Source organism: Vespa velutina, chromosome 17, assembly GCF_912470025.1.
Source record: "Vespa velutina chromosome 17, iVesVel2.1, whole genome shotgun sequence".
Lineage (NCBI taxonomy): Eukaryota > Metazoa > Arthropoda > Insecta > Hymenoptera > Vespidae > Vespa > Vespa velutina.
In genome coordinates this window covers 655052-682551 of record NC_062204.1, presented here as the reverse complement: position 1 = coordinate 682551, position 27500 = coordinate 655052, and the positions used below count along the sequence as shown (strand labels likewise).

The following is a 27500-nucleotide window of genomic DNA, read 5'->3' as shown; positions in this document are numbered from 1 at the left end:
CAATCTTTACGTAGAGTCGACGATTTCGTTCGATTTCTTCAGAGGAAGGAGAACGAAAAGGAGAACTACGAATCGACGACGACGACGACGACGACGACGACGACGACGACGACGACGACGACGACGATGACGATGACGAAGACGAGGATGGCTAATACAGTAGGCGCGAAATTAGAACGGATTCGCAGCCAATTTTCCAATTGTTCGGCCGAGCTTAACTTTACTGTTCGACTTCGTCGCTACGACTACAACGACTACAACGACTACAACGACTACAACGACTACAACGACGACGACTACGACGATTACAACGATGACGATTACAATGACAACGATGACGACTACAACGACGAGGATGGAACATGACGCGTGATAATTTCCGATCGAGTACTTTAAACTCTTCCTCGTTTTGTATCTTCTTCGTAATGGGATTGAAGCGGATGAGATGGGGGGGAGAGGGAGGGAGGGGGGAGGGTGAAAGGAAGAATGAAAAAATAAAAAGTTAAAAAAAAAAAAAAAAAAAGAAAAAAAAGAATATACTTCGGGAAATATCATTTATTGAATTGGAATGATAATCAGTCGATTGAAAGTCTGCTAATAAGGATAAATATTTTAACGTATATTTCGATTTGCGAACAAGTAACTCCATCAATAATCTCACGCCGAGTAAACGCATTTTCGTTTATTTAATTGCGTATTGATTAATTAAAAAAAAAAAAAAAAATAAAAAAGTAGAAATGAAAACAGAAAAAAAGAACAATATTTCATTATTTTTTTCAAATCATACGATTTACAATGCATGGACTATGACCGATCAGAGGATTAAAGCGATAAATTAGCCTAATTGCACGAAGTTTATCTCATGAAAACAAGAAGAGAAGAGAAGGAAGGAAGGAAAGAAGGAAGGAAGGAAGGAAGGAAGGAAGGAAGGAAGGAAGGAAGGAAGGAAGGAAGGAAGTAAATGTCCAACAAGTTAAGGTGGTTAAATCAGTCGGATGAGAAAGTTAGAGAGAGAGAGAGAGAAAGAGAGAGAGAAAGAGAGAGAGAGAGAGAGAGACGAAGATAGAGATACGTTCAAACGGTAAGATAAAAGATAAGAGAGAAAGAAAGGGAGAGACAAAGAAAGAGACAGAGATAGAAAGAGAGACAGAGAGAGAGAGAGAGAGAGAGAGAGAGAGAGAGAGAAAAAGGAAATGACGAGCGGTTGGGTTTAAGGTAAATACGCGAAACGAACAGAGGCGGCATAAATAGCGCGCGACGAAAGGACGAAACGACGTTTTAGGTGTTTTAGCCGTACCAAGTGCACTCGACTCAAGCGAGGAAGAGAGGAAAAAAAAGAGGGGAAGAAAAAGGAAGAATGAGAGAGAAAGAGAGAGAGAGAGAGAGAGAGACAGAAAAAGAGAGAGACGAGTGCTCTACTCTAGACTCGTTACTTCGCATTGCGACTCTTGCCGCCTACACACGAACACCACTCTCTAACAGACACACACTTGACGTACTTTCGCACTCTCACTTTTCTTCTGTACATGTATTTGTATATATGTTCTCTCTTAACGGCTCTTTAAATGACATATACACATACACACACACATACAGAGAAAGAGAGAGAGAGAGAGAGAGAGAGAGAGAGAGAGAGAGAGAGAGAGAGAGATACGGTCCCTCTTATTCGTGTGTTTCCCTTTGCATCGATCGCGGCGATTTGTGACTGAAGAGACAAAAATAGAGAGACAGGAGACAGACAGGCAGACAGACAGATAGACAGACAGATATACAGAGAGAGAAAGAGAGAGAGAGAGAGAGAGAGAGAGAGATTGGGATTCATCTTCAAACAGTTCAACTAGCACCAAACGTCATAAACGTGTCGCCTAGTCCACAGAGTTAATACTCTTATGGTGTCATCTATATTAGGTGCATCAGTTAATCCACAAGTGTTCCCTGTGTGTATCTTATAACGCGTGCTGCTTAAGCGTAAATGTTTGTGTGCGAGTGGATGTTGGAGGGCACTATAGTACAATGTGCCGCAATAAAGCGACCCCTTTCACTCCGATAGACTCACGATCTTTAGAAATCTCCCTTCCTATCTCCCTTCTACCCTCTCTCTTGCTCTCCCTCTCCCCCTCTCTCTCTCTCCCTCTCTCTCTCTCTCTCTCTCTCTCGTTTTCTATGCTTCTGTTTCTTCAATACATAAACGAAACTTAAGCGTAACGTTGGATCCTATGCATGTAATATGTATAGAATATGTGTAAAATAGTATATATATATATATATATATATATATATATATAAATTTTATGTACATATGTATGTGCATATACGTATGTATAAGAAACCATATTTCGTATATCGAAGGAATAGAGTTCCTCGAAGAGGAACGTTTCTCACCTTACTTCAATATAAACGTAACTCGTTTCTCATATGGTACGCGAGATACTGTACATATGTATCTATTTATCCTATATTTTATAAGATTCGGACCAGAAGAAATTTGTAGAAAGAAAAGATAAGGTTTTCTATTTGAATAAGAAAAAAGAAAAGTAAGAAAAAAAAATATATATATATCGTAAGTTGCAGAAGAATCAATTGTCAAACGGTCTGTAAAAAAAAAAAAAAAGAAAAAAAAAAGAAAATAAATAATTTATCTAATCAATCGCGATTAATTTCTATAAACATATATAGTGCATGTAAATTTAATAAAATTAATTTTTCACAAACTATATTTAATGTAACTTTTAAGTTTGTTATTACCAAAGAACCTATCAAATTCGTCAAAATAATGGATTATTTTACATTTATATTTTTACTATTATCGAAAATATAATTATTTTAAAATCAAAACAAGAAAACAAAAATTAAAAATATAATGAGGAATAAAATGTTTTACTTTTTTTCAAGTACTCATATAAATTTTATTTCATTTTATCGACGAGAAATTTAATTGTTATTTTATATTCAATGATTATTATTTATTAGATATAAATTATACTTACAATTATAATATTATAGTTATACACGTTGTTTTCTTATTCACATTGCGTATATATAATAGTTCTTTTTTTTTGTTTTTTAAACGAAGAAAACGGAAAAGAAAAAAAGAAAAAAGATTGAATTCTACAGGGCTAAGTTCAAATTCAATGAAGTATAAAATTTATAAAGAAAAAATGAAGTGGACAAAATCTTGACGAAGTCTTGAACAATTCTAATATGTATTTAATAATTACAATAATATTTCAATAATATTAAATAATAATAATATTATTATATTATAATTATTATATTAAAATAATAATTATTATATATATTATTATTAATTTTTTAAATAATAAAAAAAAAATAATACTAATAATAACAATAATAAAAATTTTTATTATTATAATATTATTCTAATAAATAAGAATAGTCTGAAGTGCGTTCGACATAACTAACGTAGATCTAAATCAGTTGAACTTCTCTAATCCATGCGGTCGACAGCCGTATTATGATTTATATATTCTCATAAATCAACGTCGAATTAATTAGCAATACCCCGAGATATAGAGACATATATATATATATATATATATATATATATATATATATATAGACAAAGAGAGAGAGAGAGAGAGGGGACGACAACGTGTGCGTCGACCGCTAAACACTCGACGACTAAACTACTAGAGTGAACGTGCGAGACGGCTCGACGAGTGAGAGGAGGCTAAAGAGTTGTGGAGATTGTCTATCTTTATCTCTCTCGATCCTTTCTCTCTGATCGTCAACGGCAACAGACAGACATAGAGGCGCCTTTACGTTTAAAAGTTCGCAGGTAAGAGGAAAAGGCTGTTGCTGTTGCTGTTGCTGTTACTATTGCTGCTGCTTCTATCATTGTCTTCGTAGTTGTCGTCGTTGCCTAATGGTACTCGCTAATTGTGCCGACTGAAATGGCGCGAAAGACGCAACCCTAAAGTCGTGAGAGAGAGAGAGAGAGAGAGAGAGAGAGAGAGAGAGAGAGAGAGAGAGAGAGAAAGAGGGACTATGAAGAGTCTATCGGCAAAGTGCATAAGTGCGATAAAGAGGGGAGAAACGAGGATAAAGTGAATACAAAAGAGAGAGAAAGAGAGAGAGAGAGAGAGAGAGAGAGAGAGAGAGAGAGAAAGAGGGAGAGGAAGAGAGAGAAAGAGAGAGAGAGAGAGAGAGAGAGAGAGAGAGAGGGAGGGAGAGGAAGAGAGAGAGAGAGAGCCTCGTACAAGTTCTTCACTGCTGGAAGCCGCGATAAATAGATTAAACTCGCCCTACGGTTCTCTCTCTCTCTCTCTCTCTCTCTCTCTCTCTCTCTCTCTCTCTCTCTCTCTCTCTCTATTCCTCCCCCTTTTGACGGTGTCGGTGCGTTCACCGGAAATAGATGGATGGCACGCGACCGGTAGAGGCAAGGACGATACCACGCTTTGCCTCTGATAATAAACCGCGAGTGTAATTTCCTTCCAAGCCGACGACGCGCCTTCTATCGGTTCTCGTCGTCGGTCGACGCCATCGTCGTCGCCGTCATCGTCTCCGTCATCGTCTCCGTCATCGTCCACGACGAAAGTAAGATTATGTAATCATATCTTTTTTGGATTGACATTGATAAGCCAAATTTACTTGAGTCGAATTAATTATTATTATTATTATTATTATTATTATTATTATTATTATTATTATTATTATTATTATTTTTATTATTGTTGTTATTACTATTATGCCATTAGCGTTTGATAACAATTATATCGTATATTCAAAGCAGGATTAAAAGCTTCGATGAATAAGAAAAAACATTAATACGTAGAAAAAGAAATAAGCTATAATCCTCTATAAAGTGATTTAACTTTTAAGTTACACTCTTATATTATAAATACATATTATATTTACATATTCATGTAAATATATTTATATATATATATATATATATCCTTTTTTTAAACACTTTATTTTGTTTTATCGTCGTAACAAAATCAATTGTTACCTCATATCTGTATCAGTTGGTACGATTAATAATATAATTATCTTCGTGTAGGCACGAAAAAAAAAAAAAAAAGAAAGAAAAGAAAATGGGGTTATAAGCAGAGGGTTAACGTTTACATGATGAGGCTAAACATAGAGCATTATCGTAAACATGTATATATGTTGATCGTTGAAACATCAAATATATACATAGATACGCGTACTAGGGAAATGTAAATGGTTATATCGAATCAAGAAGTACGTGTACGTGATTTTTAATTAATATGATCATCTCTCTCTCTCTCTCTCTCTCTCTCTCTCTCTCTCTCTCTCTTTCTCTCTCTCTATATATATATATATATATATGTGTACCAACATGATCATGAAGGTATACGATTATGAGTAGGTATACACGATCGCGAACATCTTGCTGCAAAATTATCACGAATGAACATGATCACGATTATGTACCTACATATACGATCGTTAAAACCGAACGTACACTTCAGAGTCATAACTGGACGAGTTATATATTTTACATAGATTCATATCTATTGCGATTTTGTGGGATAGAGAAATATATATATGTACATATATTCATAAATAAATATATATATATATATATATATATATATATATATATATATATAGAAAGAGAGAGAGAGAGAAAGAGAGAGAGAGAGAGAGAGAGAGAGAGAGAGAGAAGGATAGTAAGCTTTCGTCTAATCACTATCGATTTCTCCAAGTTTCAAGAGAAGTCTTTAGATGGCCAGGCTACGCCAATCCGAAGTTTGCAAATGGATCCGTCGAACTAATTAAATCCCATCGTCCCTATTCGTCGAACCGCAAAGCACTTAGATGAATCGAGATCGACGAGAGCGATTCGGGTGTCTTCGGATAATCGGTGAAAAGAACCGAAAATCTATTGTGACCGAAGCGTACCACGATAACGCGTAGTTTTTTTCAAAACTCTTGAGAAGATATTCGAATGATACGTGCAAGAATGTGTTGACTACGTTCGGTGACTTCGTTTATTTTTCTATCCTCGATGGTGGAGATCGTACGTATCGTTGTCTCGAATAATAATAGCTAAGCTTAAGCTAAAATAACTAAACGATTTAAAATAAGTAAAGATTTATATGTTCTTATATACTCGTACGTTATATAATATAATTCTCCTTATGTATATTTAATAATGATTAATTTGATTTGAATCCAAAATAAATATTATTATACGTTTATATTAATGCGGGATATATATATATATATTATACAATCATGCAATAATGAAATTAAATTTAGTAAAATATCGATCGAAGGAAGGCAGAGTAAATATAGTTCGATTTAAATAACCCTTAGATATTGTCAACTCATAAAAAGTTTTATATAGATTAAAAAAAAAAAAAAAAAAACAAAAAGAAAACAAAAATATTCTCGTAAGTTATATACAACGTTTAATGTAATTCTATGCTAAAACGAAGATGGATAAAAGATTCGGGAAATATTTATTTCCGACTGAGATTTATATAAGTAGATATATCCTGCAAAAGAAATATAAAAACATTAATTAACGGCTTTACAAAATAATCCAAGCGAAGAGAATAAATTATATCGACGTTGTTAGAGAATTATAAACTAGTATATGCGTATCTGTAATTTTCTATGTATATACGTATATATATATATATATTTATGTATGTATATACGTGAGGGAAGTATCGATCGGTCAACGTGGAATGTTGACGCAGGAATAATACTAATTAGTAGCTTACAACGTACCCTATGTACGTAATCTAAACAAGAGGAACATTTCATGTGTTATTAGAGAATTGAGTAGAATAGAATTCCAAAATGTCGATATAAATATATCCATTGGTATTTCGGTGAAACATTGAAGTAAGCTTAAATCGTATTGTTTAATTACAATATCTCATAATAAATAATATAAAGAGCTGTGTCCGGTAGATAGGTGGAGAGCGGAGGAAAGAGGGAAGAGGAAGAGGAGAAGGAGCAGAAGGAGGAGGAGGAGGAGGAAAAGGAATAGAAAGAATAGTTAATAACTAACTATGTCGATAAAATATCGATCGAGATTGTACGTATACATAAATACGCATATATATAACATGATTTACATCGATAAATAATTTTCAATGAAAAATTTATCAATGAAAATAACTACTTATTTAGGTATTCAACTTACTTGGGTATTCAAGTTAATTGCATGAAAAGCGATACAGTATTATCAATAATGTCAAGAGGGAGAAAGAGAGAGAGAGAGAGAGAGAGAGAGAGAGAGAAAAGGAAGGGAAGGAGGAGAGGGATCACCTATGTTGTATCGAGGTACTTCTACTTCAAAAGTACACAAAGGACTGACCCATCCTCTAAAGAGAAACCCGTTAAATCGAACGACGATACCCCTTACTACCACAGTACTTACAAAGTTTGTTTGTGTTTACATACTGCCAAACCTACAAGCCTCCTCTCTCCAACTTTACTCGCATTTTTATGTACGTGTGTAACTACACTTATATATATATATATATATATATATATATATATATATATATATACATATATACATATATACATAGAAAGATACGTTGCAAGGACAAAAACGTATATATACATACATCGTACATCGGTCGTTCTCGTTTATTATTAAATCAGGAGAAGAAAAAAAAGAAAAAAAAAAAAAAAAAATTGGACGCCATTGTTCAATCTTTTTTTATCGATTTTTCTTTTCTTATATTATAATATAATTTCTCTTTTTATTCCTTCGTTTTTTCTTTTTTCCATTTTGACTATAGTCCTCAGTGTATCCTTTGATCTATTTTTATTTCTTCCATCTCTTTTCTTTCGTTTTTCTTTCCTTTTCCTTTCCTTTCCTTTTCTTTTTCTTTCTTTTTTTTTTTTTTTTTTTTTTTTTTTTTCATCTAAGGTCCACCGGAATTCGTTTCTTCTTCGATCTTTTCCCTTCTCTCTTTCTCTATCTTTCTCTCACCAGCTAGATACCCCTACGAGGCCATCGATTTACATAGAAACAATGGCCATCGGATGCTCGTCACCTTGATCCCTCGTCTTTGCTATCGGCAAACCCCGAGCGTATCGTAAATCCTGTTCTACGGAGGGAAGTGGAGAGGGAGAGAGAGAGAGAGAGAGAGAAGAGCGAGAGGAGGGTGAGAAGAAAGGAGGGTGGTGGTTGGTCCAGGAAAGCGTGCTCGCGTATAAATCTTCGTCTCTCTCTTTCTCTTTCTCTCTCTCTCTCTCTCTCTCTCTCTCTCTCTCTCTCTCGTTCGTTCGTTCTATCTTTTTTTCTCTTCTTCGTTCATTGCCGAAGGAATTTAAACGAGTCATAGAGTGACCGCCTGCGTGTAAATACATTTACGTCAGGCCTGCACCATTGTCAGACTTGAGCCGTTAATCCTGACGACGTGGTCGAGGACGACCACGAGAGAGAGAGAGAGAGAGAGAGAGAGAGAGAGAAAGAGATAGATAGAGGCAGAGAGACAGATAGAGAGAAAGAGAGAGAGAGAGAGAGAGAAACGTAAGGGAGTTTGAGAAGCAACATTTTTTTTTCTTTTTCTTTTTTTTTCTTGTTTTTTTTTTTTTTTGCTTTTTGTTTTGTATCATTTTTTCTTTTCTTTTTCAATGAGATATGTATCTAGCCTACCATCAACGTTTATAAGGTTTATAAGGTTTGAAAGAGCGAAAAGGAATTAGCGCAAAGACTGACAGCTCTTCGTTTCTTTCGGTTCTGTTCCGTTCAGTTCTCTGTTCTGTTCTATTTCGTTCGTTCGTTTATTTTTTTTCTTCGTTGTTTTTTTTTTTTTTTTTTTTTTTTTTTCGAATAATTAATCGTACCAATGACTCAAGCGGCAAATATGGAAAAAACTTCGTTTGTCGTTTGATTCATTTAGCGTTGATGTGTATTATGAAAAAAAAAAAAAAAAAAGAAAAAAAAATGAAATAAAAGACAGACGGTTTGTGTAACGTAATTTTCGAACGTAATTCCTTCAGCCTATGAAATTTTTAAATGAATTTTTGATTATTATTTATCTTTATTTATTTATTTTTTTTTCTTTTTTTAATGCTCGTCACGTTTCACATTCGAAGTCGAGTCGAACCGAAATTATTCAAAGATTTGAGTGTTTACGATGTAATTCGACATTTCTTATATTTCAAGTCAATACGCATAAATTTATTTAATTTGTATTTATTCTTAAATGCAGAATTTTATTTCATCTGACTAATTGATTTAATCTCTAAAACGAATTTGAGCGCGCGAATGTGAGATTATATAAGTGTGTATGAATCTATGTGCATATATATGTGTATAGAAATATACACATATTTTTCTAGAAATAGATAACAAAGAAATTATAAGAAAATAATTAAAGAAAATAAATGGAGAATTTACTTACTTTAAAGTCGCACAATTAAATTTTTACATATCTACATCCTTGATTATTTTCATATCAAAATCTCAAGAAAATTTATAGATGATACCTGATATTGATATTTTAAATTATTGGGATTTTCCTTTTTGTACGAATTATTTTTGTTGCACCTTAAAATTCTATGAATTCTTTAACTTTTTATACCATTCTTAAATCAGAGAAACAGAATCGATTAAAAATTAATTTGTATAACTTTATTTTTATCATAAATTTCAATCGATTGAGCCGTATAAATAATAAAATGGATACACACATACACATACATACAAACGTGCGTGTATGCAGTTAGATGTTGATATTGATTCAGAGTAAAGATTCAAAAATATGTTTGGATATCACAGATAATATCAAAGCAAAGAAAAAAACGAAAAGAAGAAAAAAGAAAAAGAAAGTAAGAAGAAAAGAAAAACATACATAAATTCCGTGTAACAATAATAACAATAATAAAGTAATAATAAAATAACACAATCATCCCTTTTTTCCTTTTTTATTCTATTCTATCAAATCACTTTATTTAATTATATAATTGATTGTCATTTTTTAAATTAACGCGAGTATTATCGCCGGGGAAGAAAGAGAAGGACGAAGAAGAAAGATGAAAAAAAGAAAAAAAAAAAGAAAAAAGAAAAAAGAAAACAGGATGAAAGAAGAAAAATAAGGAAAGACATTCCAATAACTTGATATATATCTCGACGAAATCATCCGTGTGTTCGGAAGAATAATAAGTTTTTCTATACAATGCGCGTGCGCTATTTCTTCTCACTCTTCCTCCCTCTCTCTCTCTCTCTCTCTCTCTCTCTCTCTGTCTTTCTCTCGTTCTCCATCAGCCTGTTTTTCGTAAGCACGTGTAGAGAGTCAGGTCGTCGTAACGTTATCGCGACGGTATTAACTCGGATCGAGCTTCCGTTAGGTCGAACCGCAATCAGCTGCAACGAGCGTAGTCGACGGAGCGTAATCTTTATCCTTCTTCTCTACCCACGACCTCCATCACCCTCCCTCTCTCTCTCTCTCTCTCTCTCTCTCTCTCTCTCTCTAACTCTCTTTTTTTTTCTCTCTCTCTCTCTTTTTTTATTTCTCTCTCTTTCCTTCTTACACACACACACACACACATACATAGACACATATACATTCTCATGATCTCCTTTTGCCTCCCTAGAACCACTTTTCCGCGTTCGATACCTCGGCATTATGCAACCACCGGAGTTCAAGCAGATTGTTAGAAGGAAGTACAAAAGGATGAAGGAAGAGTAGAGAAAGGACTAGGTGGTGATGAAAATGGGGTGGGTGGGAGGAAAGTTGGGGAGGAGAACGATGAGCGACGGGGTAGTTCCTGGGGGTAGAAGGGATGAGGGTTGGACGTAGGAAAGAGAAGAATGTTACGAGTGAGTAAGCAAGAGAGACAGATAGATAGATAGATAGATAGATAGATAGAAAGAGAGAGAGAGAGAGAGAGAGAGAGAGAGAGAGAGAAAGAGAAAGAAAGAGTCGTATAACTGACGATGTTATACACGCGATCATCGTGCTCAAACAGACAAACGATAAAGAAGATTCGTTCACGAACTAAGCTTCAAAGAACGAGCTAACTTGTGATATCAAAGATACGTTTTCTCCATTTTAAGAGTAAGTAAAGTATCTATATGCTTTGAAGAATATTACTTGGAGTATGTTCAAATTGATCTATTCGAAAGTTTTATTTCTAATTATATATATGTGTGTATATATATATATATATATATATATATATATATATATATAATTAAATATATATATATATATATATATATATATGAACCATTTATTTTGAAAGTGGCCTAACTCCATTTATCTTCAAATCGAGATATTTAAGGGTTTGCGTTTCAATGAATTTAAAAATATACGTATAGGATACTAATGAATCATACTACTTAAATGTATCTAAGGGTGTTTAATTTATAGTTCCTATTAAAATAGTGGCAATTATTAAGTGAATAATATGCGTTTTCTTATCAAGAATGGAGTTAGGCCACTTTCAAAATTAACAATCAGATTCACTATAAAATTTGAAGGTGCCCAAGTCCATTCAACATAATTTAAGATGCTTCAAATTGAAAAAAACAATACTCAATTTATTTTACATATCTTTAAAACACTTCGAAAACATAATTTATGCGATTCAAAACATTTTCTAACTACATAACGTACAAAATTACAAGCATAAATTTATTACAAAACAATTTACTACTCATCTAGATTTTGTGTGTGTGAAAGGGATTTAAAGAAATCATGATGTTCCGGTGGTATATACCGTAATAGGTCAATTATGTCCTTGAATTTTGCTGTTGCAATTTATCTGATATTTTTATACAGTGGTGTTAATACAATATTTTCGAACTTTTTTGATCTACCCCGATGTGGTAATAAATTCAGGACTTTAAAATTTTCATTTTCATTCAATGATTTAAGTATAAATGAAGTTAGGCCACTTTCAAGATAAACGGTTAAATTATTGAACTAACTCTGAAAACTTATGTGTCAAGAATTATCGTATTTGCTCGGAATATAAGCAACGTGAAATGCTTTCCTGATAAATAAGATGTACATGTAATTATAGCAACCGGATGATAAATAAAGTTGTACATGTAATTATAGCAACCGGAAAAAATTGACAAATGGATTTAGGCCACTTTCAAAATAAAAGCCTCACATATATATATATATATATATATATATATATATATATATAATGAATTATATATTAATAATTATCTAATTATATATTAATAATATATATATATATATATATATATATATTTATGAATTCTATATAGTGGTTGTATTTTTTAAAAATTCGATATCTATATGCCAATATATCTCTGTTATATATCTATATGATAGACTCTGTTATATATCTAGATGCTTTGAAAAGTATTACTTGATATATGTCCAAATTAATCTATTCGAAAGTTTAATTCTAATTTTATATACACACACACGAATATATATATATATATATATATATATATATATATATATCTTTCTGTCTTTACGAATTCTATGTGGGGTACATTCTTTGGAAATTCGATCGACGATCAATACAATATATATATATATATTTTTTTTTTTCTTTTTTCTTTCCCTGCCCTTATCTTCTCATCTCTCTTATTCTCTCTCGCACGGTCAATTTCTCCATCCTATTTCCACCAAAGCCGTAAATGCGGGACCGAGAATGAGGGAAACGATTCGTCGAACGGTTTATTCAATTGCACTTCTTTCTCTTTCTTTTTCTTCTCTTCTCTCTCTCTCTCTCTCTCTCTCTCTCATTCTCTCTTTCCCACTCTTTTTCTTTCCCATAGAAAAGGCTAGAAGCAAGAAAGCTCGTTTCACGAGCGACTATCGAGTTCTCTTTTCCGATTACAAAAGCAAGCAGGACGAGTAATACTTCACTGGAGAAAGCTACGCAAAGAGAACTAGAAGGAAAGATAAAGACGAAGATAAAAGAGAAAGATAATAGAAATAAAAAGAAAAAGAGAGAAACAAGCTTTGAAATCGATTTATATACATATCTTTGAGAAATTATCGTTATCTCGATTCAATTCATCTACAAATAAAATATATACATATATAGATATCAACGATGGGAGTGGGGAGGGAAGAGGATATGATTCAGATAGATAAAACATTATATATCTCATGGATATATCAAATGGATGAAAAATAATGTTATAATGGTGGTGCAATGATACGAATATTTTTGGTTATTCCCATTGGTTATTCTGAAAAATCGATTGAGTTTATTTTATCTCTTACTCGCGGAAGGATAGAATTTCCGGAAAAGACTTGTGGGCTCTTCGAAATTCTTTGACCGGAACATGCCGTTAAAGGAATCCTCCACATCGAAATTGAAGAAATAGACGAAGAGAAAAAGATTGAGAGAAAGGGTAAAAAAGGAAAAGAAAAATAAATAAAAAAGGATGAAAGAAAGAAAAAAGAAAAAAGAAAAAAAAAGAAATAAAGAGCGAGAGAGAAGGATAGAACAGAGATATGGCCAATGACGACGGATGGTCTCTTTCAAAGCACGAACCATCGATAAACCATCGGTAAATCGTCGTCAGGGATGCGATGTCCCGACGCAGACGGTGCAAAAAATTTCAATCCTGCGATCTCGGCTCCTCCGCGAGCGTATAAGCGAGCGAGCTAGGAAGGAAGTGTATGAGAGAGAGAGAGAGGGAGAGAGAGAGAGAAAGAGTGGGTGGAAGGAGAGAGATAGAGAGAGAGGGAGATAGAGAGGTAGCGGACACCGTTATAATCCGTAGAACTTGGATATCCTTCGATGGAGATTCGGTGTCGAATGGATTCAATGTCGATCACAAGTTCTTATCGAAACTTCGCGGATCGAACGAAAACGATTTGAAAAAGAAGGACGGCCAACCTTGGATCGAAAGAAACTGATAAAGATAAAGGAAAAAGAAGGAAAGACAGAAAAATTCTAGTAGAATCGAAGAAAGAGGGAGATAGATAGATAGATAGAGAGAGAGAGAGAGAGAGAGAGAGAGAGAGAGAGAGAGAGAGAGAGAGAGAGAGAGAGAGAAAGATGGTTTCTTGGTGATTGTTGTAGTATTAAAAAAGAAAGATATATATTATATATATATATATATATATATATATATATATATATATATATATATATATGTTTTATATATCATTATGAGTATTAATTTAATCTGATCATCTAATTATAGTTTTATATAGATATATATAATTATAAATATTGTTAATTTTGTATATATAATATATATACACGGATATATATCTACAATCTGTATATGTGTAAAGTATATACATATATATATATATATATATATATATATATATATATATATATATATATATATTCATTTACTTACATTTGATTGATATCTACGTATAAGTAATATCAAAAGAAAGATTTTCTATCAATCATATCCGTCCACTACGAAAAGCGAAGACCGCCGCCGTCTTGGCGGGCAAGCCGGCCGATTTGTCTTGGTCTTTCGAGTCAAAAGAAGCGCGAAAATTCGAACGAACAGAATGAACAAACCTATCCTATAATCGCATACACGTATTAAACATATAATGTATCTGGACATATATATATATATATATGAAGTATGTATACGACGTAACATCTTTATCTATCTCTCTCCCTCTCTCTCTCTCTCACTCTCTTTCTCTCTCTTTCTCTCTTTCTTGTACTCACACGAAACTCAATACCAGTTCTCTTCCCTTTCGAGTAAAGGCGAGCACATACATATATACATACATACATACATACATACATACAATATATATACATACATATACATACACACAACACACACACACACAACGCACGAACGTCTCGTATCGTGCGTAAGTACGCATAGTACAAAGTAGACACCAGAGAAAGAGAGAGAGAGAGAGAGAGAGAGAGAGAGAAAGAGAGAGAAAGTATATAAAAGGTAGTGGTAGCAACTTTTTACGCGACAACGTCGAGTGAATGACCGGTCAGAGCCGCCTCTCACTCTTCGATCCTTCTATCTCTCTCTCTCTCTCTTTCTCTCTCTCTCCCCCTCTCTTTTTCTCTCTCTTTATCTATCTCGGCTTCTCTCTTGCACACGCTTACAAAGAGAACGACGGAAGAGAGAAAAAGAGAGAGAGAGAGAGAGAGAGAGATGCAGTCGGCCGGTTGCAGCGTGAGTTGCATTAGGCGTCGTCCACAATAAAGTCGCTCTTTGCTACTGGCATTCTCTGTCTCTCTCTTTTTGTCGAAACGAACGTATTCCCGGTCGACTTTTCTCTTTTCCCTTTCTCTCTGTTTGTCTCTATTTTTTAATTTTTTTTTTCTTTTTTTCTTTTTTTTTATTCTTTTTTTTCCCTGTTTTGTAGTCTTCTTCTCAGCCTCTACATCCATTCGACGGCCACTTCCGACCGGATAATCCGTAGATATATTTTCTATATTCTCGAGTATCAGTACTCTTCTCTTTTTCTCTCTCTCTCTCTCTCCCCCTTTCTCTCTCTCTCTCTCTCTCTCTCTCTCTCTCTCTCTCTCACTCTCTATTTCTGTTTTCCTATTGATATCCCTTTAAAATTCAACGATATATGTTTTGTGCCTATGAATAGATAGACAAAAATGTGAAAGACCTAATCTTTCGAGGATCGAGTTAGCTCAGAATCAAAGTGAATATACATATATCACTTCTTTTATATAATATAATATACATATATATATATATATATATATATATATATATGTGTGTGTGTGTATGGAACATCGTGACATAAATAGTAAAGATTTAATGAAAAGATAAATTAAAAAGTAATAGAATATTTGATTCGATAAACATTCATGTAACCATTGTTTTATGAAGGGGGTTTTTTTTTTATTTCAGAAATTAAAGATAAAATTGGCAAAATAATGATTTTTATAATTTATACTCGAAGCAACATTTCGATGACTTGTATAAAAGTAAAAATTAATTTGTTTCGATCAGGAAGAGAAAAAAAGCGTAGACGCTTTTACGGTTTATCATTTGTTCATTATATTGTAATATTAATTTATAGTGATTTATAATTATTTAGTAGGAATTTTTTGTTGCTGAATGTTAGATCGGTTTTATTTATTTTGTAAATGTTATGATTGGATTTTAATGTTTTTCTTTTTTTTTTTTTTTTCTATTTCTTTTCTTCTTTCCTTCATCTTTCTTTTTTATTTCATCACTTTATCTTCTTCTTTCATTACTTCTCGAAAAAGTAACTTTCAGATAAACGTTTTATATCGTTAGACTTTCTGCTTTATAAAATTCATTCATTTTATCATTTCCACCCAAGCAAAAGATCCCAGTAACATAATTTATTAAACTTTCTATATTTAACGATCTAACTTACGCATGTACGAAACAAACTTTCAAATAAGGAAATAGAAAAAAGGAGGACAATTATTTTTTTTCAAACCTCGTAAATGATAAAATTATTTCAAATATTTTTTCTATTTTTCTTTTTGTTTTTTTTTTTTTTTATTCTTTTTCTTTTTTTACAATCACTCAAGTAAATTAAGAAAATTCTTTACAACTTCATGAGTCAACAAAACGCTGAGCCGTAAGAAGTTATGTTACGCGCTACTTCTACAAAAACAAATAGTTCGAGTCGTGTAATTTCGATCTTCGATCCCTTTTTATATTTTCATAAGAGAAAGAAAGAGAGAGAGAGAGAGAAGATACGATAAATCAGATAGATTTCGTCTCCTCTCGATCTCTCTCTCTCTCTCTCTCTCTCGCTCATTCTCTGTCTCTTTCTCATTCTGTTCTTGTGGAAATCGATTCTCTACGTGGAAACCGCACGTTTTTCCTTCGAGACATAGAGTTTTCCTGCGGAAAAGTTCGAGGGCATTATACGTTTCTACCATCTTCGATAGAAAAGAGAAGTTATCATTTATCCCGTACATATCTTGAAATTTTTCAATTTCTTACATTCTTCCTTTCTTTCTCTCTCTCTCTCTCTCTCTCTCTCTCTCTCTCTTTTTCGTTCTCTATCTATATAGTTTCATCTCGTTTCTGCCAATATGTATTCCATGCGCGCGACTAAGAAATGCATTGCTTGTTTTCTTGGTCTTCGGTGGAAGCCCAAGGATTCGGTATGTACACTGTCTGAAAGCTGTTACAAAGGAAAAAAAAGAAAAAAAAGGAAGAAAAGAGAAAAAAAAAAGAGAAAAAGAAAAGAAAAGAAAAACAAGGAAAAACACGATGTAGCGAACGAAAGAAAGAGAGAGAGAGAGAGAGAGAGAGAGAGAGAGAGAGAGAGAGAAAATGAGAGAGAAAGCAGGCGAGTAAATCCTTTCGATATCGAGATGCAGACTCCCACCGATGGACCACAAGCTCGTCCTTCTTATAAAACTATCTCAATTTCCTTTTACTTGCCGCTTTACTTTCGATGGAAATCGAATGGTCGATCGATGTTCGAAGTAATCGACATGCGCCGCCGGGAGAACGATCAACAGTGAAAAACCACAAAAGTGTTACAATTGGCAATAGAAAAATCACCTCTTATGTTTCTCTTTTATTTCTTTTTTTTTTTTTCTTTTTTCCTTTTTTTATTTTTCCCCCTAAATCGATCACTCCAAAATCACATTACCCTTTTTTTGATCGTAAAATTTGCAATTCGCGCTTCTGGCCGATGTTCGTTAAAGACAATATTCATAGAATTTAATTATCCAATTTCGAATTAGACGGCCGATGTGTTGGTATATAATGACAAGGGAGATACGAAAATATAATTTTGCACAATTAAATGATATCGAAGAGATACAAAATTGAATGGGATAATATTTATAAATTGATTCCAGTTACATTTTTTGATATTCTTCTCCTCTTTCGTTTCTTTCTTTTTATTTATTTATTTTTTTTTTTTTTGTTTTTTTTTTTATCGTTCAAGTTTACGGATTATTGTACGAAAAAAGAGAGAGAGAGAGAGAGAGAGAGAGAGAAAAAAGAAAAGAAAAAAGAAAATTTCAACAAGAAACATTTTTAAACTAATCGACATTTTCTTTATCTTTCCTTTTCTTTTTTTTTCCTTTTTTAACACCATTCTCTTTTTCACTTAGTATCCTCTCCGTCGAATATTCTCGTTAGAGTGAGATTCGCTAATATTTTTTTTTATTATTCTTTTTATTTATTTATTTATTTATTTATTTTTTTTTTGTCATTTTCCTTTTTATCGTCTACCCACTATAAAATAAAAGGGACGTGGAATCGCAAACTCGATATAATTTATCGCGAATAACGAATAAATCGATTTGTGTGGCCAAGGAACAATTTTGAAAGGTATCGATGACGACGAGAACGACGACCATAATCCGATAGAAATTCATCGGCAAGTAGCACTCAACCTCCACCCCTTCCCTTATTCCCTTCCCCTCCCTCTCCCTCTCTATCTCTCTCGCTCTCTCTCTCTCTCTCTCTCTCTTTCTATGTTTCCTTTCTCGGCCCTTTTAAACTAAAAAATCGTCAGCTAGGTGGTAAACTTTTCATGAATAATGCAACAACTTTTTCTTCCCATCGCAAACATTTATTTCCGAATAATCGAGCGCCCTTTTTCCTTCCTTCCTTCATTTCTTCCTTCCTTTCTTCTTTCATTCCTTCCTTCCTACGACGAAATAGATTACGATCGAGAACAGTGAACACGTGCGTCTCCTCGATCATTCGATCCTCTTTTACATGGAACGGAAAACAAAACAGAGAAAAAAAAAAAAAAAAAAAAGAAGAAAACGAACGAAAAAGAAAAAAGGAAGGAGAAGAAAAAAGAAATAAAAAAATTGTATGCCTCCCGAGAGTGTAAAAAGGGGAACAACTTTTTCCTTCGAAGTTTTTTTCCTTCCCCGTATTAATTCGCGGAATTAAATTTTCGTCTCTTTTTTCTCCCTCTCTTTCTCTCTCTCTCTCTCTCTCTTTCCCTCGTCCTTTTCTTTCTCATCCTGGAGGATACAACGTTAGACTTTTTTGTTACCGCTTCCTTCGAGAATAAGAAGACGATCTTAGTTGTTGTTCTTAACAATTTGAGATAACGAGACAATAGTTTGAACGATAATGAGAATACCACGGATCTACGTGATTTTTTTCTTTTTCTTCTGTTGTTATTATTATTATTATTATTATTATTATTATTATTATTATTATTATTATTATTATTATTATTTAACAGAATTTAAAATGAAAAAATCGTCTTCAAGCATTTTAATCCTTCGTACTTTTAATGTCTCGAGTATGATTCGATGTCATTTAGAGGTGACATTCTTTAACAAATTTTCTCTTTCCCTTTTTTATTTTATTAAAAATATCTCATACCTTTGATATCTCATATGAAATAACAAACGCGGAATATAAAATCAATCGTGAATTTATTTAATCCATATATTTAACGAACTTATTACAACGGAAGTATTCGTGTTCTTTGCTACATCTTAGAAACCGGTTGAAAGTAAATTGCTATTTAGATTTCAAGTTCGACGATGTTTCTATTCGTTTTTATGTATTAGTCGAAAGAATGTTTGAAAAAAGAGATAGATAGATAGATAGAAAGAGAGAGAGGAGGAGAGAGACAGAGAGAAAGAGAGAATCCATTGATAGTTAAGGTACATTTTCATGAGACAGTAAGAATCATGAGTTTTCTTGTCGTGACACCGTATACAACAACGTCACTAGAAAATCAAACCTGTTTTGATTTCGTGACATTAATGTCACGTCAACGGAGTCCGATGTCACGACAACGCGATATCTCTAGTTTTCACGAAGAGAAATGTCATAACATTTAGCGTCAAGACCGTAATAGTAACGATTTACGATCATCGGAAAATCTACCTTTAAAATATATAACAGTCTCAAACAATGAACGAGTTCTCGGTCTTACACCTGTTAATACTTATATCGCTTTCTTTTTTTTTTCATTTTCTCTCTCTCTCTCTCTCTCTCTCGCTCTCTTTCTCTTTTTCTCTAATTATTAATTCTATATACGAGGATAAAACGTATACTGTTAAAAAGTTTCTGGAAAATACCAAGTACCTGTATTACTTGTTTCATGGGCTCTGTTTTTATGATTCTACGTAGGATAGTTCTCTCTCTATCTTTCTCTCTCTCTCTCTCTCTCTCTCTCTCTCTCTCTCTCTCTTTCTCTCTTTCTCTCTTTCTCTGTTGGTGAAAATTTTTACGTGATAAGGTAGGAAAAGGATAGAAGAAAAGGTAAAGAATACGAAAGAGGAAAAGGATTAGGTAAAGAATGTATGTCGGAGAATATATGTTTCTATGTTGTGTATATGTTTTTTTTTTTTATGGCGTAACGTAGACCCCAGGTTTTTTTTATTCGAATGAACTACGTGAGAGAAAAGATATGTATATTTTAGTCTATGTAAAAAAAATATGTAAAAGTAAAAAAAAAAAGAAAAAAAGAAGAAAAAAAAAGAGAAAAAAAAAAGAAAAAAAAAAAAAAGGAAACAAACACAAAAAAAGCGCGGTAAAAATTTTCAGGCAACTTTTGTAAATTAATTTTTTTCACATGTTTTACAAAGAAAAACAAAATTGTATGATGTAAAGATTATATTATTTTGTTACAATATAATAGTACCATTGTATTATATTAAACCGTTGAGCGGTAAAGGACGAGTTAATGAATAAATGAATGGAAAAAAAAAAGAAAATAAATAAAAATAAAAATAAAAAGAAAAAGAAAATAAAAGAAAATATTATAAATTTCAATTGGGTTAACTTCCATTTTACTTTTTTTAAGGAGAATAATATACGACGATCTTAAAGCAGAAATTGTTGGAAGAATTGCCGGTGGGAAGAAAAAAGGAAAGAAAAGAGAAGAAAAGTAAAAACAAGGGAAAAAATCGTAGAGTCGTTCGATCGTAAAACAAAAGTAAATAAAAAAGAAAAAGAAAGAAAGAAAGAAGAAAAGGAAAGGAAGAAAGGAAAAAGAAAGAAAAGAAAAAAGTGGGGGAAAAAAAATTTGAAAAAATGAAAAAAAAAAAAAAAAAAATAAAAAGAAAGGAAAAAGGAAAAAGCATTGAAAATCGCTGATTTTTCGCGCGTAAGCGAAAAGTCTCGATAAGATGGAGTAGGGAGGTAGATAGGTGGGTAGGTAGGTAGATAGGTAGGTAAGTAGATAGTTAGAAAGGTTCGAGACGGTGCATTCGAATGTCCGTTCAAGATTGTTAATCGTTATCCGACGAGGTCTGACGTTTTCGTTTGGAACGATAAGCTCGAACTAAAAAAAAAAAAAAAAAAAAAAAAAATAAATAAAGAAAAATAAAGAAAAAAAGAAAGAGAAAAGAAAAGAAAAAAGAAAATAGAGAGAGAAAAAAAAAAAGGGAAATCGACGAAGTTCCTTTGGAAGAGTTCAATCGCTTTTCGCTCGTTCGTTTCCTCTCCCAATCACGGGCTTCGCTCGCCGATTATAGATTACCAATGTGAAACGTTTTAATATTGGTTTAATTCATTTCGATTCGATTTACCCGCGAGATGATTCCTTTTACGCTAGAACGGAAATCGCATTCGCGATTTGAAAAATAAGTAAAGTAAGTAAGTAAATAGTAATTGTCTCGAGCAGATATCTTTTTTTCCATTGAAATCGATAAAAATTATTAAATCGACGTTCGATATCCGACGTTTCAAGAGTCGTCGAACGTGATATAGAAATCACGATAAACAATTGGGGGAAAAAGGAAAAAAGACGGAAAAAAAAGAAACAAAAAAAGAAAGAAAAAATTGATAGAGATAGAGAGAGAGAGAGAGAGAGAGAAAGAGAGAGGGGGGAGGGAGGGAAAAGGGGAGAGCGCAAGAATGCGGAAAAGAGGAAAAGTGGAAAAGAGGAAGTAAAAATATTGCAAATTACGGTGGATTCATCCTTATATAAGGGTGACTTCTTGGATGAAAGAAGCATTGTAGCTATCCATACTGACTTTTACGATCCTATTCTACGGAATGGAACCAGACGCGAGTATGTGAGTACGACAAAGATGGAAACAGAAGAAGGTAAGCGTGTGTATGTGTATGCAGTGCGCGAGAGCAAGAGAGCAAGAGAGCAAGAGAGAGATAGATAGATGAGAGAGAGAGAGAGAGAGAGAGAGAGAGAGAGAGAAATGGAAAAGTGGGTGTCCCCGATCGATCTTCTCTCGCTCACAAGTTCACCGTGTTACGTCGTTTCGAAGTCAAGATCTCTCTCTCTCTCTCTCTCTCTCTCTCTCCCTCTCTCTCTCTCTCTCTCTGCGCTTTCCTCGCCTTTTCTTATGTAGCCACTTTCGTACAGTTTCGCGAGTAGAGTCGTTGGCAAAAGGAGGATCAATATCGAGTTTGCGATTCTCTCTTTTATCTTTCTCTTTCTCTCATCCGTAGGACGACCACGGTATTCTCGCGGGTCTCATCACGATTCTCTCCCTCTCTTTCTCTCTCCCTCTCTCTCTTTCTCTCTCTCTCTCTCTCTCTCTCTCTCTCTCTCTTTATATTTCTCATTCTATCTCGTTTCTCTCGCGTACCCGCTTTTCCACTTCAATTTGATCGATTGGAAGACACACCAAAGTTATATTTTCCGGGCTAATCAAAGTACCACCGAGAAAATTCACGACCCGCTTCGATTCCCCTCTGTACGTGATCGTACACCATTTGGTTCGCCTTTTCAACATATTCATGCGAATTTAAACAAAGTCTCATTGAAGGAAGAAAAAAGATAAAATTAAATCCATAAAGATGATAGAGACAAAAAGATTGATAGACGGATAGACAGAGAGAGAAAGAAAGAGAGAGAATTGGTGTTAAGAAAGTAAAATTTGAAAGTAAATGTCGTGCAGAATAAGAAATTACTCTTTCTCTCTCTCTCTCTCTCTCTCTCTCTCTCTCTCTCTCTCTTCTCTCTCTCTCTCTCTTTCTCTTTCAAATATAATACAAGTTAGCTTTTTCGCTATATACGAGAAAGGCAAACGTTGAGAGTAGCAGTAGCTACAAGGGGATGAAAATAATAGCACGGTGAGTAGTCGAAGCGGAAAGATTCAGATTTACGCGGGGATGCCAGACGGCAACGGCAACGGTAACGGCGATGGCGGCTGCGGCGTACTGTTACGCCGTCCTGCCCCCGGGACTATTGGTAATTTATACTCGCATTATTGTTCTTAATTTATACCGCGGCCGGCTGAGTTTACGGTAAACTCGTGAATGTGAAATAGTATACGCAAGCCGAGCATACGTAAAACGTTTCTCCTTCTCCTCCTCCTCCTCCTCCTCTTCTCTTTTTGCTCTTGCTGTCCCTTTATTTACACCCTCTTTAATCATAAATAACGAAGCAATAATTAGAACATTCTCTCTCTCTCTCTCTCTCTCTCTCTCTCTCTCTCTGTTTTTTTTTTGTCTTTTTTTCTTTCTCTTTTTCTTTCTCTCATCGTGTTATTGAACAAGTTTTTAACGTTTACCATCGTCTACCACTTTACTTAACTGCTTTTTCTTTTTCATCGATATTATTTATTTTCTACGTTCTTTTCTTAATAGAATTCTCACTTATTTGTTATTATTGTATTAGAAATATAAATATAAAAACATGGAGCTGGTAGGAAAAAAGAAATGTTATTGTTACATTTTTATCGTCTTATCTTCTCTCTCTCTCTCTCTATATATATATATATGTATATTTGAATGTTTATAGCACATTTGTTTATATCATATTTATAGCACGTCTAACACAGTTCTTTTTTTTTTTTTTTTTTTTTTGATCGATAAAATCTATTCTTTACGTTCTTTTGTTGATATAATTATTACTAGAGAAATATTTATGAAAGAAAGAGGGGAAAAAAGGTACGGTTAATTATTATATTTTTATTAGTGTAAAATCATTAACGGTTCTTCTATTCTTTCATCTTCTATTTTTCCTTTCATTATCCCTTTATTTACATTCTTCCCAACGATAGATAAATAACAATAAACGATAATTAGATCTTTCTCATCATATTATTAGCCCATATTTTAACATTTACCATCACTCGCCTTACAAGCTTAAAAGCTTAATACTATTTCTCCTTTATATATTCTTTCTTTCTCTCTCTTTTTTTTTTTTTTTTTTTTTTTATTATAATCATTACGAAAAAAATATTTAGAGAAATAAAGAGAAAAAAGAAGTAGAAAAAAAGAGAAAGAATACATATATACGAAGTGTAGAAAGAAATCATTGTTACTTGTTTATCGATGTTAGATCATTATTAAACGCTTCTTTTCTTTTATTTTCATTTTTTTTCATTATCGTCTTTGTTTACACTCTTCTCTAATGGTAAAGATAAACAAAAAATACGAAATGTTAATTAAAAGCTTGCCCGTTGCACTTATTAAAACCAACTTTGTAACGTCCTCTCGTTAATTGTCTAATGCAGTTCTTTCTTTCATTTCTTTCTTTTCTATCATTTTTCTCAATCGATATCGAATTTCTTTTTCTCTTGTTTTTTTTTTCCCCTTCTCCTTTTCTTTTCTTTTCTATCATTTATAATTACTCATTAGAAAAATATATACGACGAGAAAACAAAGAGAAAGAGAAAAGGAAGAAAAAAGAAAAAGAAAGTAATTAATCAAATGTAATACAATTAATCAAATTTTTATCGGTTCAAGATCATCGATCCTTTTAAAAGAATGATACAAATTTGATTAACGAGCTTCGTTTACATATAATATCAATCTGTTTATAACGTCTGAATTGCAATTGCATTAAATCCTTCCTGGAAAATTATTCATTCCCACATGATTTAATTAAGTCCTTTTGATCCAGTCCACATATGTGCGTAACAAAACATGCTCATACACGCAATCGTTATCATTCCTTTTCACGTAATAAAGTCTCTCATATCGATCGTTAATTTTCTATACCATGATAATTGTTTTCTTTTTTGTATCTCTCTGATTTTCTTTTTTTCTTTTCTTTTCTTTTCTCTCTTATTTATCATTTTTTTTTTTTTTCGTTTCCTCTCTACTTTGCGTTTCTAATTGTTACATACAATTAATTACACTTTTTCGAATTGATTGCTACAGTATCCTTGGGATTTCGATACAATCACTGGGGAAAGGAATGTAGTGCTGTATATATGTACATAGCTGTTACATGTAACTGTTACATGTGAGTGTTGTGTATAGAAAGTTATAAATTGGAGTTTGAGTAAATCTAATGGTTGCTTTTTTTTCTTTTTAATTTTTTGGGCAAATTTTCTTTGTTTGTTTCTTTTTCTTTTTTTTCTTTTTCTTTTTTTTTGTAAAAAAATTCGTGCGATTATTAATCCATAAACAATATTTATTCTTAAACGATATATATGAAATTATATCAATTATTATCGTGATATTTAAAATTCATCAGCTTTAGAATCGACTCGCATGAATATTAACATATAAAGTATATAAAAAAACTTTAATTAAATCTAATATTAAATAATACAGCAGCATAATGGCCATCACATATAAGTTTCAGATATAAGTACAATTATGTAATTTAATCATTATAAGAGTTACTTCACGCGTCGTAATATAATGTCATTAAATTTATTTACAATTCCATAAAAGGAATTGACTGTTCTAAATACTTTGTCAATGAAAAAAAAAAAAGAAAAGAAAAGAAAAGAAAATGATGATCGTTTAATTAAAATTGAATGAATCTACAGTGAATTTTTTTTTTTTTTTTTTTTTTTTTTTTTTTAACTTTCAGTCTTTAAAGTTCCTCTTACTTCTAACAACGACACAATTAGAATGTAGGATGATATATGGAAGTTTTTTTTTTTTTCTTTTTTTCTTTTTCTTTCTTTTTGGTTAATATTTCATTCTTCTTTGATTATGGCCGCAAATTTTTTACTTCGTATATCAAGATCCATTTTTAAAATGACTTTGTACATTAAACATTTATTGATCCTCGTCGATTCAAAATTTTATCATTTGATCATTTGAGTACGTGAATCTTCAAATAATTCTAATGGATTTTCTGTTTTTTATTTTATCCAAATATCCTTCGTCCAATTCAATTTGTTATCTAGATGAAGGCTCAACGTTGTCAACAGAATTCATTGGAAGGATTTCAAACTTAATTTTTGATTTGATTCTTGATATTGATTTTACTTTTTTTCTTTGTTTTTTCTTTTTCTTCTTCTTCTTTCTATATATATGAAATCAATTTTCATTAAAATCAATTTTATTTAAATCAATTTTATTTAAATTATTTCGTGTCCAATTTTTTATTTTGTTCAAAGAATTTTGTAACGATCTCATTATAATTTCTATACATTTTTTTTGTAGAATGAATAAAGGAAAAACGATCGTTAGTTTATATTCTTTTTTAACAATCATTCTTTAAACGCCACTTGTACTAATTTAATGTAATATTTCGTAAATGTTCATTGTTCATTCAAAAATTTTCGATTAGAAAATTTTCATTAAAAAAGAAAATGACGTACAAAGAAATAGAAAGAAGAAATTATAATTTTTAATTATAATAAGACATTAAATTAGAAATAAATAAATGTAGATATTTAATAAATATAAAATAAAATAAATTAAAGATTTTCAATAAATTAAATGAGATAATAATTAGAAATTTTCGTTTAGATAATTTTCCTTAAAAGAGAAAAAAGAAAAGAATAAAAAGAATAAAAAGAAAAAAAAATCGAAACAAGAAATTTCTACCTTCTAATTATTACAAGATATTAAATAAAATATTAATTGGAAATAGATAATAATTAGAAATAAATGAGTACAAGATATCTATAAAAAAAAAAAAAAAAAAAAAAAAAAAAAAAAAAAAATAAATTATGAAATAAAATAAATAAAAGATTTTCAACATATTAAATAAGATAATAATTAGAAATCTTCGATTAGAAAATTTTCTTTAAAAAAAAAAAAAAAAAAAAAAAAGAAAAGAAAAAAGAAAAAAGAAAACAATAGAAACAAGAAATTCTTATTTCTAATTATTCTTAAGAAATTAAATAAGACATTAAAAGGTTATAGGTTATTGCTACAATATGCTTACCTGATCGATGATCTCCGTGAGGTCGTGTAGACTTATGTTGTAAATGGCATTTCTGAAAAAAAAAATCGGAACAAGAAAGTTAAATCCTACTCGTAAATTTGGTTGTCCTTTTCTCTCTCTCTCTCTCTCTCTCTCTCTCTTTCCCTTTCTCTCTTTCTCTCTCTCTCTCTCTCTTTCTTTCTGTTTCTCTCTTCCTACCTGTCTTACTAACGTCGAACCAAAGTCAAAAAAAAAAAGGTGAATAAAAGACCCGTTCAAATTAGAGGAAAAGCCGATAAACTTTACGCGGTTCCTTCACCATCTTGACATCGACGAGAGGAGATTGAAAGGAGATTGAAATCGATCGGGAATATAGAAAAGGGGTATCTCGTTAACATTGATCGTATTCGTAGTTGAGTAAGTATCCGTTTGCTACGAAAGTAATACCGACATGAAGCAGCACTATTCTTTTTTTTCTTTTTTCATTCTTTCGTTGATTTTTTTCTCTTCTTTTCTTTTCTTTTCTTTTTATTTTCCTTTTTTTTTTTTTTTTTTTTTTTTTTTTTTTTTTTTTTTATTTCGTCACGTCAATTTCAAATC

The 27500-nt window shown here is 32.3% G+C and overlaps 1 protein-coding gene and 1 long non-coding RNA gene across 6 annotated transcripts in view; one reads left to right on the top strand and one right to left on the bottom strand.

Annotated features, from left to right (window-relative positions):
• Positions 1–27500, bottom strand: part of LOC124955033 (semaphorin-1A-like) — a 294486-nt gene that overhangs the window by 119237 nt on the left and 147749 nt on the right. For all 4 annotated transcript variants that reach the window (XM_047508853.1, XM_047508850.1, XM_047508851.1 and 1 more), the window contains one exon: positions 26922–26973. In XM_047508853.1, the coding sequence (XP_047364809.1) occupies positions 26922–26973 (52 nt within the window). The remainder of the gene's footprint in view (positions 1–26921; positions 26974–27500) is intronic.
• On the top strand, positions 5749–7582 carry LOC124955040. Of its 2 annotated transcripts, none has more exons than XR_007102739.1 (3): positions 5749–6010; positions 6916–7042; positions 7138–7582. It is a non-coding gene; the product is annotated as an uncharacterized LOC124955040 (long non-coding RNA). The 2 variants fall into 2 exon arrangements; XR_007102738.1 differs by having other exon boundaries at positions 6920–7042; positions 7138–7579.